This window comes from Procambarus clarkii, chromosome 48, assembly GCF_040958095.1.
Source record: "Procambarus clarkii isolate CNS0578487 chromosome 48, FALCON_Pclarkii_2.0, whole genome shotgun sequence".
NCBI classification, from domain to species: Eukaryota; Metazoa; Arthropoda; class Malacostraca; order Decapoda; family Cambaridae; genus Procambarus; species Procambarus clarkii.
Window position 1 is genome coordinate 18978072 of NC_091197.1, and position 15180 is coordinate 18993251.

Sequence of the window (15180 nt, forward strand, 5' to 3'; positions counted from 1 at the left end):
AGCCACGAAAACGACCAGGACGAGCACCAAGCATTGGCTCCTGGAGACAGACACAAAGGGGCGAAAACCGCGAAACCAGAAGTTGGAGTTCGAGGAAATTGGCGTAATAACCTCGAACGTTCCATTGAAGAATGGACAACGACGAGAAGAGAAAGGACAAAAACAGAGAACAAGGAAGAAACAAAGGCGAAAGAGCAACAGAGCACGTTAAAGAATATCAGGGTCGGGATCAGGGTCAGCAAAGTCAGGGTTAGGGGGCATGGGTAAACTGAGCAAAGACGGAGGGAAGGAAACGGGAGAACAGATCAGAGGTGGGCGGGCAGGGTCCGGAGGAGGAGGAGGAGGAGGAGGAGGAGGAAGAGGAGGAGACAACGGAGAGGATCCGTCAAGGACAGCAGCAGGAGGAGGGGGAGTAGAAAGAGGGGAGCGCACCCCAGCAAGAGCAGCAACCGAAAGGGAAGCAGGGTCCAAAGAAACCTCCATAGCAGGAACAGGGGGCGCAAGCACTGAAACGGGAGGGGAAGGAGCAACAGAGCCAGAAGGAGGAGCTGAGGAAGAAAGCGAAGCCTTCTTACCCGCCGGGGAAGAGGAAGGAGAGGAGCCAGGCTTACGCTTCTGACTTAAAGAGACCGGTGTCCCAGCAACTACGTACCGGGCAACGGATTCCAGTGTCTCAACCGGAGAAGCCGAACGAGAGCACACACGACGGCCGGTAGGAGAGCGATGGACATCCGCCCGCACCGACAGGCGGTGGGGAGAGCTGATAGAAGGAGGAAGAGGGTGGGAAGGAGGACCGGTGGGGGACGAGGAAGAAGACACAGAAGACACGACAGACCGGGTAGAAGGAAGGGGAACCCCAGACAGAGGACCAGGAGGAGGATCCTTCGGGAGAGAACCCGAAGGAACAGAGGAGGGGGCAGTGGGCGCATCAGGGTCCAAGGCCCGGAAACGGTTGTGAGTCTGAGGAAGGCGGGAAGGACGAGGAGAGGAAGAGCGCAACACGCGAGCATAAGAGATATTAGCATAAGGCGGGAGCCGGCGAACCTGGCGCCTCGCCTCAGGAAAAGATAAACGCTCCCGGTGCTTCAGGTTGAGGACGGCTGCCTCAAGCTTGTAATGGACACACGCACGGGAGAAGGTAGGATGGGCCTCACCGCAGTTGAGGCAACGAGCCTGGGGAGAAGTGCACTCCGACTTAGAGTGACCTTCGCCACCACACAAAGGACAGAGAGAGACAGTCCCGGAGCAGCGGAGGGCACCATGCCCAAACCTCCAGCACTTGTTGCAGAGCCGAGGAGAAGGAATGTACTCCTGGACAGAGCACCTGGCACCAGCAAGAATGACAGAGGGTGGAAGGGTCCTACCATCAAAGGTAATCTTCACAACCCGGAGGGGTTGACGGCGACTACCACGAGGGGGACGAGTAAACGTGTCCACCTGGAGAATAGAATGGCCCTGGGCAGCGAGGATATGTCGAATATCGTCGTGGCAGTCGCGCAGGTCCCGAACACCGGTTGCAACATGGGGCGGGAGCAAAATAGTGCCAACACTGGCATTCAACTGAGCGTTTTTCGAGACCCGAACGGGGGTCTCGCCAAGGCAGGACAAGGCAGCCAAGCGGGAAGCAGCATCCTGAGAAGGAGCAGCAATGACACGTGTACCGAGACGAGTGGGGTTGAAAGTAATGGAGGCATCCACAGAATCAATGAGATGTCGATGAAGGGAGAAATCGTCAGGAGGCGCAGAATCAAGAGGGAGGAGATCAAAATATTTGGCCCACGAAGCGGGACCAAACAAGGCTTGATAGGTAGCAGAACTGGAAGGAATCGAGCGAGGGCGGCCGTGACGAGGACGGCGGTAAGAACCCCCAGAGAGAGAGGGGTTAAAAGGCGCAGTAGTTACAACTAGAGAAGGAGCCGCGCCAGGGGACGAGGTAGTCACCACTGGGGGCTTGGGGCTCGACCCAACCACAGAGGAGGGAAGGGAGCCAGGGGAAGGAGTCAGAGAGGCCAAAGGAGGAGCAAGGTCGGGGCCCAATGCAGCGGAGGCTACAGAGCCCGGTCTTCCAATACGGACCGACTCGGGGGCTTGGTCGCCCACCCCACGAGCCTGAGAAGGGAAGCCAGAAGCAGCCGAAACAGGGGTTTTCATCGTGACGAAAAGAAAAATTCACTCACGAATGTGCCCCCACACCCACCATGGAGCCACAATTAGAGGCAGGACACCCAACAAGAAGCTATCGCCGATCTTGTCGGGGCCTCCTAGGGGTGCGTCGTGAGTATACGCCCCACAAACGCCACCTTAAGAAACCGACAGTCCGTCGAGATCGGGTTCAGTGACGAAGTGGGGATTGACAATAAAAGGTTCCCCTCGCTCTCGACGTCGGGTACTGCAGTTCTACGGGTGCATGAGTATGCCTCCTCAAGCACCCGGGCGTCAAAATAGAAGAAGTCCATGGAAGAACCAGAACGAGCAAAAGGTCGGCAGGAAACGGCAAGCAGATAGGAGAAGAGGGGGGAGAAAAACGAAACAGAAGGAAAAGGAAAGGTGCCCAGCAGAATTGGAGAGGACGGCAGCAGGAGCACAAGGCTAGAAAAGGACAGAGGACTGTCCGAAGGAGCATCACACTCCGGCAGCCGCCCACGAAGCCCCCACACGGCGACAACGAGCTGAGCGGGGAGGGGGTGGGAAAGGGTAGGGGGAGGCAGTAATTTGGCAAGGGGTGATCTCCCATGGGGCAGGAAAGTGTCGTTGTTGTCTCTCTTGGTAGAGGTGATTAATATTATACATTCTGAGCACATTGGCGGTTTTGGTAATCCATTTGGAGGGATGCTGACCTTCAAGAAAGAAGGTTCGGAGGGCTTTAGTGCAGGGGTTAGGGTGGGTTAGCCTAAACATGTTAATACTAATTAAATAATTAATTTCAACGACACGATCACTTACACATGGAACATTCAGTTCCTTCCTCGTGTTTAGTAATTTAGTTGTACGGGGACATCCGAGGATAATCCTCATGGCTTCGTTTTGCATCTTTTCCAGTCCTCCAAGCATTCTCTCATGAACTAGAGCATGCATGGGTGCAGTATAATCGATCAGAGATTGATTATGCTGCATAATGCTGTACATGAGAGGTACATCATTTTGGTAATTCTAACAATTGCACCATAGCTTGGATGGTAGCCTGCCACAGTCTTGAGAACACGGAGCCTCTCTCTACATTGACGACCCAGTCTGGCTACAATACTGCGGTACAGTGGAACCTCAAGACCATGGTATTTGTATCTTACATAGTCGAGCAGAGAGCCATCATGCAGCTGTATCTTGCTAACAGCCCCACCTCCGTCTGGGTGGGCGTCGGTCCCACCTCCGTCTGGGTGGGCGTCGGTCCCACCCCCGTCTGGGTGGGCGTCGGTCCCACCCCCGTCTGGGTGGGCGTCGGTCCCACCCCGTCTGGGTGGGCGTCGGTCCCACCCCGTCTGGGTGGGCGTCGGTCCCACCCCGTCTGGGTGGGCGTCGGTCCCACCCCCGTCTGGGTGGGCGTCGGTCCCACCCCCGTCTGGGTGGGCGTCGGTCCCACCCCCGTCTGGGTGGGCGTCGGTCCCACCCCCGTCTGGGTGGGCGTCGGTCCCACCCCGTCTGGGTGGGGGTCGGTTCAGGATCTTTGTTTTCTCTACTGAAATAATTAAGCCTAATTTCTGACGTGTGTTCAATACAGAGTTCAGAACATTTTGGGTGTTGGTATAATCATAAGCGTGGATCAGTATATCATCCACATAGCTAATGTATTCGCTGCGCCTCCTTGTTTCTGAGTTAAGGAGTACATTTATTAAAACATTGAACAGAGTAGGACTGAGGACACCTCCCTGTGGAATGCCCGGTTCAAAATCTCTCGTTACACCCCGTGCCCTTGCGACAGTACAGATGACTTCCTGTTGGATAGATAGCCTCTTATCCACCGTAGTAGCCATCCTCCAACATTCACTTTAGCAAGTTCACTCAGAATGACGTGTGGGTTAGCAATGTCAAAGGCTGACTTAAGATCTAGGAAAGTGGTATATGACTATAAGTATGCAGAGTGATGAAGGCGGTAATACAGTGATGTACACGCTTTCCATGCGTGAAACCATATATCTGGGGAGACAACAAATTACTAATTCTATACAGGAGACAGTTTAGAACCATCCTCCGAAGACACTTTCATAGACAACTAGTGAGGGAGACTGGACGAAAACCACTTTGTTAGTTACGTTTAGGAATGGGAATAAAAAGGCTGTTGGTGCACGACTTTGGAAGCTTCCCAGTTTCTTAGCTCATATTATACAATTCAAGCAAGGGATTTGCTGGCACTAGCAGAAGGATACGCAGAATGGCGTAAGTAACTCCAGCCTCCCCGGGAGATCTCTGCAACATGTTTCTCTTTGAACCTTCCCAAGCAATCGAGACTAATGTTTATTATTTCCAGAAAGCGTAAAATTTCACAGCGTTCTTACTGTTGCACGTAAGAGCAACACATTATACTAAATATGCTATGATTCCATTTCAATATTTCCGATTGCACTGATAAATAGAATTTATATAGATTTTTATTTATTTTTATTTTTATTTCATTATTTTGTGTGATATTGGCTTGGAACTGTTTACCATGCCGTTCTTTTTGTGCGTATTGCTTATTTTTGTCATTGTTTTTATTTAAATTTCTTAACTGTTATTCTTAATTTTCAGTAATGAACACATCAGATCATATGATGTTCCCAATTATATGATGGGTACATGAGATCATTTAGGAATGCATCGGACGAAGGAGTGGGATATGGTTGGGAGGGGGACAAGGGGACAGGGGAGGGGGGTGATGGTGGAGGAGGACAAGCGGATGAGGGAGTTCGGGATGGTGGGGGACGGGGGGACTGGGGAATGGAGAATGGTGGGGAGGACAAGGGGACAGGAAAGTGGGGAATGGTGGGGAGGAGGAGGGGACAGGGGAGGAGGAAAATGGAAGGGAGGACGAGGGGTACGGGTGAGGGGGAAATGGTGGGGAGGACTGGGGAACAGGGGAGCACCTTGCACCGTTGCTCACCTCAGCAACGCATATGAGTTGGTGAGCCACAGCAACGCGTGGCCGGGTACAGCTAGTATTGAATAAATGTCCTGGATAATACGAGTTTGAGTAAAGGAGTGGAAATATTTACCTAGTAACATACTAGACGTGAATTCCCTTGATTCTTCCAGGCGTAGATTATACATATATGAATGAATTTAAGAATATATAAATAGGTGCTTTATATGGGCCAATTAGCCTTTTACAACTTAATATATAATCTTGTGCAATATGGACCAACACTGACCTAGAATGGGCGCTCCTCCGTCACTTGTAGGGATGATGGTGAGGTTGAGGGCGTGATGGGTGGCGTGCCCCAGGGCCAGTGTGGGCGGCGAGGGCGGCGTGACGGCCACTACCAGGTGCGTGAGACTGTCAGCGCCCACGGCATTGCGCACCCAGCAGGTGTAATTGGTGGTCTCTCGAACAGCTGCGGGTGGTCAAATTATTTGCTAGAGCAGCAGAGCCCTCTGGGAACGATGGCAAGAAGACAGGGCCTAAACTTGCCTTAAATACAAAAGCTGAAAATGCTTTGGGTGTGTCAGAGGCTCTGAATACTTGTACTGTGTGACTACTGACCTGTAAGGTGAAGGTCACCGCCTGGCAGCAGCTGCGTCATCTGGCCGCTGGTGACCGCCGCCCCCGCCCGCGTCCAGCTGATGGTCGGGGCGGGCGAACCGAGCCCACGGCACCCCAACGTCACACCCGAACCCGCACCCACTCGCCACGTCCGCCCACCGCCCACAGCCACGGCCGAGTGGGTGGGCTTTGGGGTGGGCAGGGCTGTGAGACGGGGCGACGGGTTACCCTCGCCGGCTACCGTAGTCGCAGTCACCCACACCTGATAGGAAACATCCATCAATCAACCGGACAACACCGATCAATCAACCGGACAACACCGATCAATCAACCGGACAACACCGATCAATCAACCGGACAACACCGATCAATCAACCGGACGTAGACGCACGAGTTAATTATTGTGACGCGGTTGGTTACTTGCATAAAATGAGCTATAATTATTCAGAAGAAATTAAATAAATTATTAGTGTCCCTTATTACCACTGGATTAGTGCTCTAGAACCACTGGATTAGTGTTCCCTAGAACCACTGGATTAGTGTGTCCTAGAATCACTGGATTAGTGTGCCCCTAGAACCACTGGATTAGTGTTCCCTAGAACCACTGGATTAGTGTTCCCTAGAACCACTGGATTAGTGTCCCCTAGAACCACTGGATTAGTGTCCCCTAGAACCACTGGATTAGTGTCCCCTAGAACCACTGGATTAGTGTGTCCTAGAACCACTGGATTAATGTCCCCTAGAACCACTGGATTAGTGTGCCCTAGAACCACTGGATTAGTGTGCCCTAGAACCACTGGGTTAGTGTGTCCTAGAACCACTGCATTAGTGTGCCCTAGAACCACTGGATTAGTGTGCCCTAGAACCACTGGATTAGTGTGCCCTAGAACCACTGGATTAGTGTGCCCTAGAACCACTTAAGCAGCTTGCCTTAAGACGACTCTGTTTACTGTAATGAATGACATATTGCGAGTTTTACAAGTTATTTACCCCTTGGGGTAAAATCCAAGTTAGAAACTATAGCCAGCGTGATTCAACTTGACTCTACGTCACTCAAGTTCACACCAGAGTGCTTGCACCTGAACACTGAGGCTGTCTGTATGAGTAGGGCCTAAAACCTGTACCATCATAATGTCATAATGACGTCACAGTTTATCTTGGTGTTAGATTGTGTTTTGTTGGACTGGAAATGCGAGGTATTGGTGTCTCACCTGGACTCTGGAGGTCGGGGTGAGGCCAGTCAGCTCCCTCCAGGTGGCCTCGGAGCCTCCTGCTCCCACCACGTCACGAACCGCCACCTGAAACACCGCCACACACCTGGCTCAAGCTTAGCTTACAGTCAGGTGTACACACACACACACACACACACACACACACACATTCTCAGTGATATCAAAAAGTGATATCATTAGTGATACAAATGACATCATCGTGACTGAAACATTTCAAATTCGTCATTGGGAAACGTGAAGATTTTTCAACAATTTAGGTCTACCAGCGTCCCCCGAGGCCAGCCTATGATGTTTCTCCCCCCCCCCAAGATGCAACCCACAAAAGTTGGCTAACTCTAGGGCATTCATTTACTGCTAGGTGAAGAGAAGCATTAGGTTAAAAGGAAAATTTATACGATATGGGATTTATTCCACCCCATAGTGGCTACAAGATCTATTCCACCCCATAGTGGCTACAAGATCTATTCCACCCCATAGTGGCTACAAGATCTATTCCACTCCATAGTGGCTACAGGATCTATTCCACCCCATAGTGGCTACAAGATCTATTCCACCCCATAGTGGCTACAGGATCTATTCCACCCCATAGTGGCTACAAGATCTATTCCACCCCATAGTGGCTACAAGATCTATTCCACTCCATAGTGGCTACAAGATCTATTCCACTCCATAGTGGCTACAAGATCTATTCCACCCCATAGTGGCTACAAGATCTATTCCACCCCATAGTGGCTACAAGATCTATTCCACCCCATAGTGGCTACAAGATCTATTCCACCCCTCGGGGGCCTCGTAACCTGGTAGATAGCGCGCAGGACTCGTAATTCTGTGGCGTGGGTTCGATTCCCGCACGAGGCAGAAACAAATGGGCTAAAGTTTCTTTCACCCTGAATGCCCCTGTTACCTAGCAGTAAAATAGGTACCTGGGTGTTAGTCAGCTGTCACGGGCTGCTTCCTGGGGGTGGAGGCCTGGTCGAGGACCGGGCCGCGGGGACACTAAAGCCCCGAAATCATCTCAAGATAACCTCAAGATAACCCCATAGTGGCTACAAGATCTATTCCACCCCATAGTGGCTACAGGATCTGTTCCACCCCATAATGGCTACAGGATCTATTCCACCCCATAGTGGCTACAGGATCTGTTCCACCCCATAATGGCTACAGGATCTATTCCACCCCATAGTGGCTACAAGATCTATTCCACCCATAGTGGCTACAAGATCTATTCCACCCCATAGTGGCTACAAGATCTATTCCACCCATAGTGGCTACAAGATCTATTCCACCCCATAGTGGCTACAGGATCTGTTCCACCCCATAGTAGCTACAGGATCTGTTCCACCCCATAGTGGCTACAGGATCTGTTCCACCCCATAGTAGCTACAGGATCTGTTCCACCCCATAGTAGCTACAGGATCTGTTCCACCCCATAGTAGCTACAGGATCTGTTCCACCCCATAGTAGCTACAGAATCTGTTCCACCCCATAGTAGCTACAGGATCTGTTCCACCCCATAGTGGCTACAGGATCTGTTCCACCCCATAGTAGCTACAGGATCTGTTCCACCCCATAGTAGCTACAGGATCTGTTCCACCCCATAGTAGCTACAGGATCTGTTCCACCCCATAGTGGCTACAGGATCTGTTCCACCCCATAGTAGCTACAGGATCTGTTCCACCCCATAGTAGCTACAGGATCTGTTCCACCCCATAGTAGCTACAGGATCTGTTCCACCCCATAGTGGCTACAGGATCTGTTCCACCCCATAGTAGCTACAGGATCTGTTCGGTTACTAAGGCACTTTAACTGGGCTGGAAATTAGACAACCCACATTTTAGGGTTCCGGTAGTTAAGTTGACTTCGTTCTCGACTCACAATCGAGAATTCCGGGTTCGAATTCCGAGCGGGACAGAAATGGTTGGGCACATTTTCTATCACCTAATTTTCCTGTTCCCCCTAGCAGTAAGTAGGTACTCAGGAGTTAGTCAGCTTTTTGCAGAGGACCTCGACACACGCCTAACATGTATAAATACACTCTGGCTGCCTGTCCCCCCTACACAATGAATTAATAATAATAATGTTATTATTATTAGTGAGAATGTGGGCGATATAAGGTTTAGTCAACATGATGAGATGACTGCTATCTTTTGTGTATATCTACACTTGTGTTCATCTACACTTTTTTGTGTTCATGAACATTTTGTGTTCATCTACACTTGTTCCAGCGAGGAGGTTCTGCCAGTACACCCAGGCGCGCCTTCTCTTACCTGGTCGTCGCGGGCGGAGTACAGGGTGTAGTGGAGGACGGCGCCGGTGAATGGTTGTGGAGGCGCCCACGTCACCAGCAGGGTAGTTGCGCCAGTCACCAGTACTCGCACGCGCTCCGGGGGACCTGGTACTGGGGGTGGGCGATTGTGGTTAGTTAGTTCCATTCCATCCAGAGATCGACCCCCAAAGACACATTCATCAATTTTTAACATGCTGTTCATTAAAAAAAAAGAAGAATTTTCTCAAATATAAATTATTATTATTATATATTACCATACTGTGCATTTTTAGGCATAGGTTAGGTTAGGTGTTCAGGTTCTGTTGGCGATTATTTGTGTTTGTAGTACGTGGGTGAAGCATTTACAGCAACCCGTCCTCGACTCAAGTCCATTACATCCAACGGTCGACCCCACAGACGCATTCATAAACTTTTACATGCTGTTCAGTGAAAACGGGAATTTTCTCAAATATAAATTACTATTATCAAATATAAATTACATATACGCCGATATATGCACAATATTAGCATATTGTGCATATATCGGCATAGGTTAGGTTAGGTTAGGTGTTTAGGTTCGGTTGGCGATTATTTGTATTTGTAAAACGTGGGTGAAGCATTTATAGCGATGTGGTTAGAACAAAACTCGTCAGTGAAGCATTTGTTCCGGAAGTGTTCGAACGAAATCAGTTGTGAGTCGTGTGTAAACCATTTTTCATTCATAAACAGGGGGTTTGACGGGTGGATGGAATCACTTTTGGGTCTTTGTTTGTAGGACGGGCTGCACGACTCACAACCGATGACGTCCGAACACTTCCGGAACAAGTACTTCGCTGACGACTTTTGTTCGAACCACAACGCTGTAAATGCTTCACCCACGTACTACAAATACAAATAATCGCCAACACAACGTACACACCTAACCTAACCTAACCTATGCCTAAATATGCACAGTATGCCAATATATTATAATATTAATTCATATTTGAGAAAATTCCCGTTTTGAATGAACAGCATGTTAAAATTTATGAATGCGTCTGTGGGGTCGACTGCTAGATGGAATGGACTTGAGTGGAGGACGGGTTGGAGTCCTGTGTAAACCTTTTTCATTCATAAACAGGGGATTTGGCGGGTTGCACGGAATGAACTTTGGCCTTTGTTTATGAGGATGGGCTGAGAACATATATGCACTAGAAAGGGTACCAGGAAAAGGTGTAGTATAGTGTGAGGAGCCGTGAATGGTGTTACTCCACATTACCTACCATCATCCTCTGTTATACAGAAAACGGGATGGTTGGGGGCACTGAAGCCAACGTCGTTGAAGGCCTTGACTCTGACGCTGATGTTGGAGGCTGAGGGCAGCCCGTCCAAGTTCTTCTCCAGGTTGGTTGTCAGCACCTCCCACATCTGACCTGAGGACCACATCACACAATATCTTAAGAAAGACCTTTTGACCAGATACAATACTTTATTAAACTTTTGATTGTGCTTAGTAGTGCTCAATAAAGATTGTATTGTAGGTTTATTATTGTTGTTAATATGTTATTCTCCTTTACGTTCCTAGAAGAGAAAATGGATGTAAACTGAATGCCAACCACAACAGACTGGTCGTCTTTACAATAAATGCTCTGTTCACGAGCAATTATTTTTTCAGTTGTTGCAAATTATTAAGTTGGGTTGGGTTAGATTACTAACTAGGCTAAATAAATTACAATTCAAGGATTAAATATGCATAATATAATAAATATACATACCTAATAACGTATTAGGGAGCCACTGATAAATAAAAACAAATAATAACCCACCAACCGACACCAGTCACCAGCCGAGCACACACACTCGTGCGGCAACTTGGGACCCGCACCAAGTCAGCTCACTCACTGGAGATTCACCCGGCAACGAGCCGAGTGAATCACGGAGAAGAGGCTTAGTGTCACTATGATGGGGACTCTGCTTAGACATGATCCGTTGTCACGTGTTCACACCCAACTGAGCCACGGCGACTTATCCTCTCTTCTTATCTTGGATGTCCTTTTAGCTCCCCTTATTTTCTGTGTACTGTCGTCCAGTCTGCGTTTATCTCTTTTCTTTCCTACTAGAACCCTCACAGGAACAAGTTTGTCTTGTGCAAACAAGGTGCAACCTTGTTTGCACGTTGTGCAAACAAGGTTGTCTGACAAGCAAACATTTAATGCAAACACGGGAAAATAACGTATTATAACTAGATGGCGATTCTATAAATGTCACCATTCTTCCATATGACCTCTACTTATTATAATGTTCTTCACTAGGCTGCTGCTGCTGCTTGCTCTTCCTGATCCATTCGCTGTGCAGCAGTCACTTCACCGTCTGAGCTAGGCTTCTAAACATACATTAATAATCATGATAACTCAATACGCTCACCACCTCTCATTGCGTCACGTGCACCAACATATATCTATTCCTCGCACAGACACACATAGACGACCAAACAATCCTCTTTATTTCGTCGTGTAGATTAGTTTCTCTTGTTAGCAAACAGGCTTCCTCCTTGCTGAATAATCTTCCAGTCAACCAGCAGCAGAATCATTCATATGCAGGCGATGAGTCACAATAACGTGGCTAAAGTATGATGACCAGACCACACACTAGAAGGTGAAGGGACGACGACGTGTCGGTCCGTCCTGGACCACTCTCAAATCGATTCTCATCCTATGAATGATTCATAGGACCAACCTATGAACCATTCATAGATTGGTCCTCGAGTAAGGTACTGCTGCATCTGCAATGAACGTATATGATACTACATCTACCCCGAACTTATACCATGCTACATCTACCACGAACATATACGATACTACATCTACCACGAACGACCTACGTCCACCATACATGAACCGCAAAATTGCAGGAGTGACGACGCTCGCTGGCCGGCGCCAAAATGGCGCTCTTCCAGGTCACCCATAAATTTTACTTCGACTGGCACTGTCGACTTCTTTAAGTCTTGACTTGAGAGTAGGGAGGGGGGTTAAGCACCTCGGTACCAACTCTGTTTACCTGCCAAACGATTCTCTTCAGGGATACACAGGGCCTCTTCTTAGGCCTTCCACAGTGGACCATCAGGAAACAACTGCCCAACAGAGTTCAGATCGCTCTTTTCAACGCCACTCAACAAGTCGTCCTCCCACCGCTCACAACACTTGTTCCTCTCGAAGATTCATGCAGATTCTTCAAAACGTCCAATATCCTATTTCCCCTGGAACGACGACGTGCGTACTGTCCCTCTGTGGCCAGATTCACGAAAGCACTTACGCAAACACTTATGAACCTGTACATCGTTTCTCAATCTTTGGCGGCTTTGTTTCCAATTATTAAACAATTAATGAGCTCCGAAGCACCAGGAGGCTGTTTAAAACAATAACAACAGTTGAATGGGAAGTTTTCTTACTTGTAAACTGTTTAATAAATGTAACCAAAGCCGTCAAAGATTGAGGAAAGATGTACACGTTCGTAAGTGCTTTCGTGAATCTGGCCCCTGACATCCACACTAGCAAGTGACGTCACAAGTAAGTAAGTAATTATCAAAAGAAGGCACCAAACCGGGAAGGCTATGTAGCACCATCAAAGACGCAAAATAATCAGAGGGCGCTAAATATCACCAAGGATGCCAATACGAGAACAAAAACGCATAAGGCGAACGATATCAAAAGTATCCGAGTCACCAAGAATTCTATCGAGGGACAGGTGACCGCGAGGGGCGGTCGGAAAGCAAGACACACGCTCGTCCTGGAAGTCAGGACATTCAAGAAGGACATGCACGACCGTAAGAGGGACAATGCAACTAGGACAATAAGGAGCAGGGCGGCGCTCCATCAAGTGACCATGGGTTAAGCGAGTATGGCCAATACGCAACCTCGCTAGAGCTGTTTCCCACCGCCGGTTACGGTGGAAGGAGGACGGCCACGAGGAAACACAACATTTAAGAGTACGTAGCTTGTTACCAGTAACAGACAACCAAGAAGCCTGCCAACGGGTAAGGACTGAGGAATGGATAACCGGGTAAAAGTCGGAATACGGAATGCCTTTACGAGAGATGGGACAAGAGCGGACAGCTTCCTTAGCGGCAGCATCCGCACGCTCATTTAAAGACACGCCAATATGGCTGGGAACCCAACAAAACTCAACCGACTTAAATTTACTGTGAACGAGAAACAGCCAATGCTGGATCTCGACAACTACCGGATGAACTGGATTAAAGCACCCGAGAGCCATGAGGGCACTACGAGAGTCAACAACAACCACAAAGGAAGACTGACAACGAGAAAGCAGGAGACGAAGAGCATAGAGAATAGCATAAAGTTCCGCTGTAAAGATGCTAGTCTCCGGAGGCAAGCGACACATATAAGTGCGATCAGGAAAAACAACAGAGTAGCCAACACCGTCCGCTGACTTAGACCCATCGGTGAAGACAGAAACGGAGCGGGAGTGAGAAGAAAAGTGCTCGAGGAAAAGGCGTTTTAGAACTGTAGGAGGGGTAAAAGCTTTAGTGATACGAGTCAAGGATGTACAAAACCGCGGAAGAGGGACCCTCCACGGGGGCAAAGAAGGAACAACACGAGGAGAAACATCAGAAATACGAATGGAAAGAGAATCCTGCAGGCGAGATAACCGGACAGAAAGAGGGAGGTGGTGAAGAGGAACAGGAACCGCAGGAGGGGTAAAAGTTAAAGCACGACAGAGACGAGAGGAAGGATGTTGCAAGGACCGCGCAAGATAGCGAAGACAGTAGCGATCACGGCGGTCCTGGAGAGACAGGAAGCCAGTGTCAACATACAAGCTAAGGACGGGAGTCGAACGAAAGGCACCAGAACTGAGGCGCAACCCAGTATGGTGCAAAGCATCAAGACGGCGAAGAGTAGAAGGAGAAGCAGACGAGTAAGCAGGGCAACCATAATCGAGCTTAGACAGGACGAGAGAGGAATGTAAAGCAAGGAGAGTGCGCCTATCTGCCCCCCAAGAAGTATGGGACAAGACCCGAAGGAGGGTAAGGGACTTAGAGCACTCAACACGGAGGTAAGAGATATGGGGAGACCAAGACAAACGAGTGTCAAGGAATAACCCCAAAAGCTTCGCGGAATCTTTGTATTCAAGGGGATGACCATAAAGTGACAAAGAGGGACGAAGAACAACCCGTTTCCGCGTAAAAGTCATGGCACAAGTCTTAGAAGTAGAGAACTTGAAGCCATGACCTGTGGCCCAAGACGACACGGCATCAATCGCAAGTTGAAGCCGGCGTTGAAGGAGAGGCGAATCATCACCCTGACAACAAAGGGTAAGATCATCGACATAGAGAGCGGAGAAGACACCAGAAGGAAGAGAGGAAAGAAGACCATTGAGGGCAACCAGAAAAAGAGTAGTGCTCAGAACACTACCCTGGGGCACACCTTCGTATTGCTGAAAAGGGGGAGAGAGAGCGGTACCAAGGCGCACCCGAAAGGAACGACGAGAGAGGAAGCTGCGGAGAAAGAGAGGGAGATGACCACGAAGGCCAAAAGAATGAAGTTGAGATAGGATATGATAACGCCAAGTGGTGTCGTAAGCCTTTTCTAGGTCAAAAAGGACGGCAACAACGGAGGTCTTCGCAGCAAAAGCAGTACGTATATAGACCTCCAAGTTCACCAGGACATCTGTCGTGCTGCGGCACTTGCGGAAACCAAATTGAGAAGGGGAGAGGAGGTGATGGTGTTCCAGGAACCACATCAGACGAACGTTAACCATACGTTCAAAGAGTTTGCAGACACAACTTGTGAGAGCAATAGGGCGAAAGTCCTTAGGGGAAGTACCCAGAGACCCTGGTTTGCGAACAGGGAGGACAACGGCATCGAGCCAGTCCTCAGGGACTGACGACGACTCCCAGATCCGATTATACAGACTCAGTAAATACTGAGACGTGCTCGGAGGGAGATGGCGAAGCATCTCATAATGAATACCATCGGAGCCCGCCGCCGTAGAACCGCAGAGGGCCAGGG

General features: G+C 49.2%; 1 protein-coding gene across 1 annotated transcript in view; it reads right to left on the minus strand.

Moving 5' to 3' along the window:
- The window catches only part of LOC123764808 (cell adhesion molecule Dscam2), a 256731-nt gene that overhangs the window by 43794 nt on the left and 197757 nt on the right, over positions 1–15180 (minus strand). Inside the window, 5 exon segments of the mRNA XM_069302763.1 lie at positions 5343–5525; positions 5675–5936; positions 6886–6972; positions 9174–9304; positions 10435–10584. Coding sequence (XP_069158864.1) covers positions 5343–5525; positions 5675–5936; positions 6886–6972; positions 9174–9304; positions 10435–10584 — 813 coding nt within the window.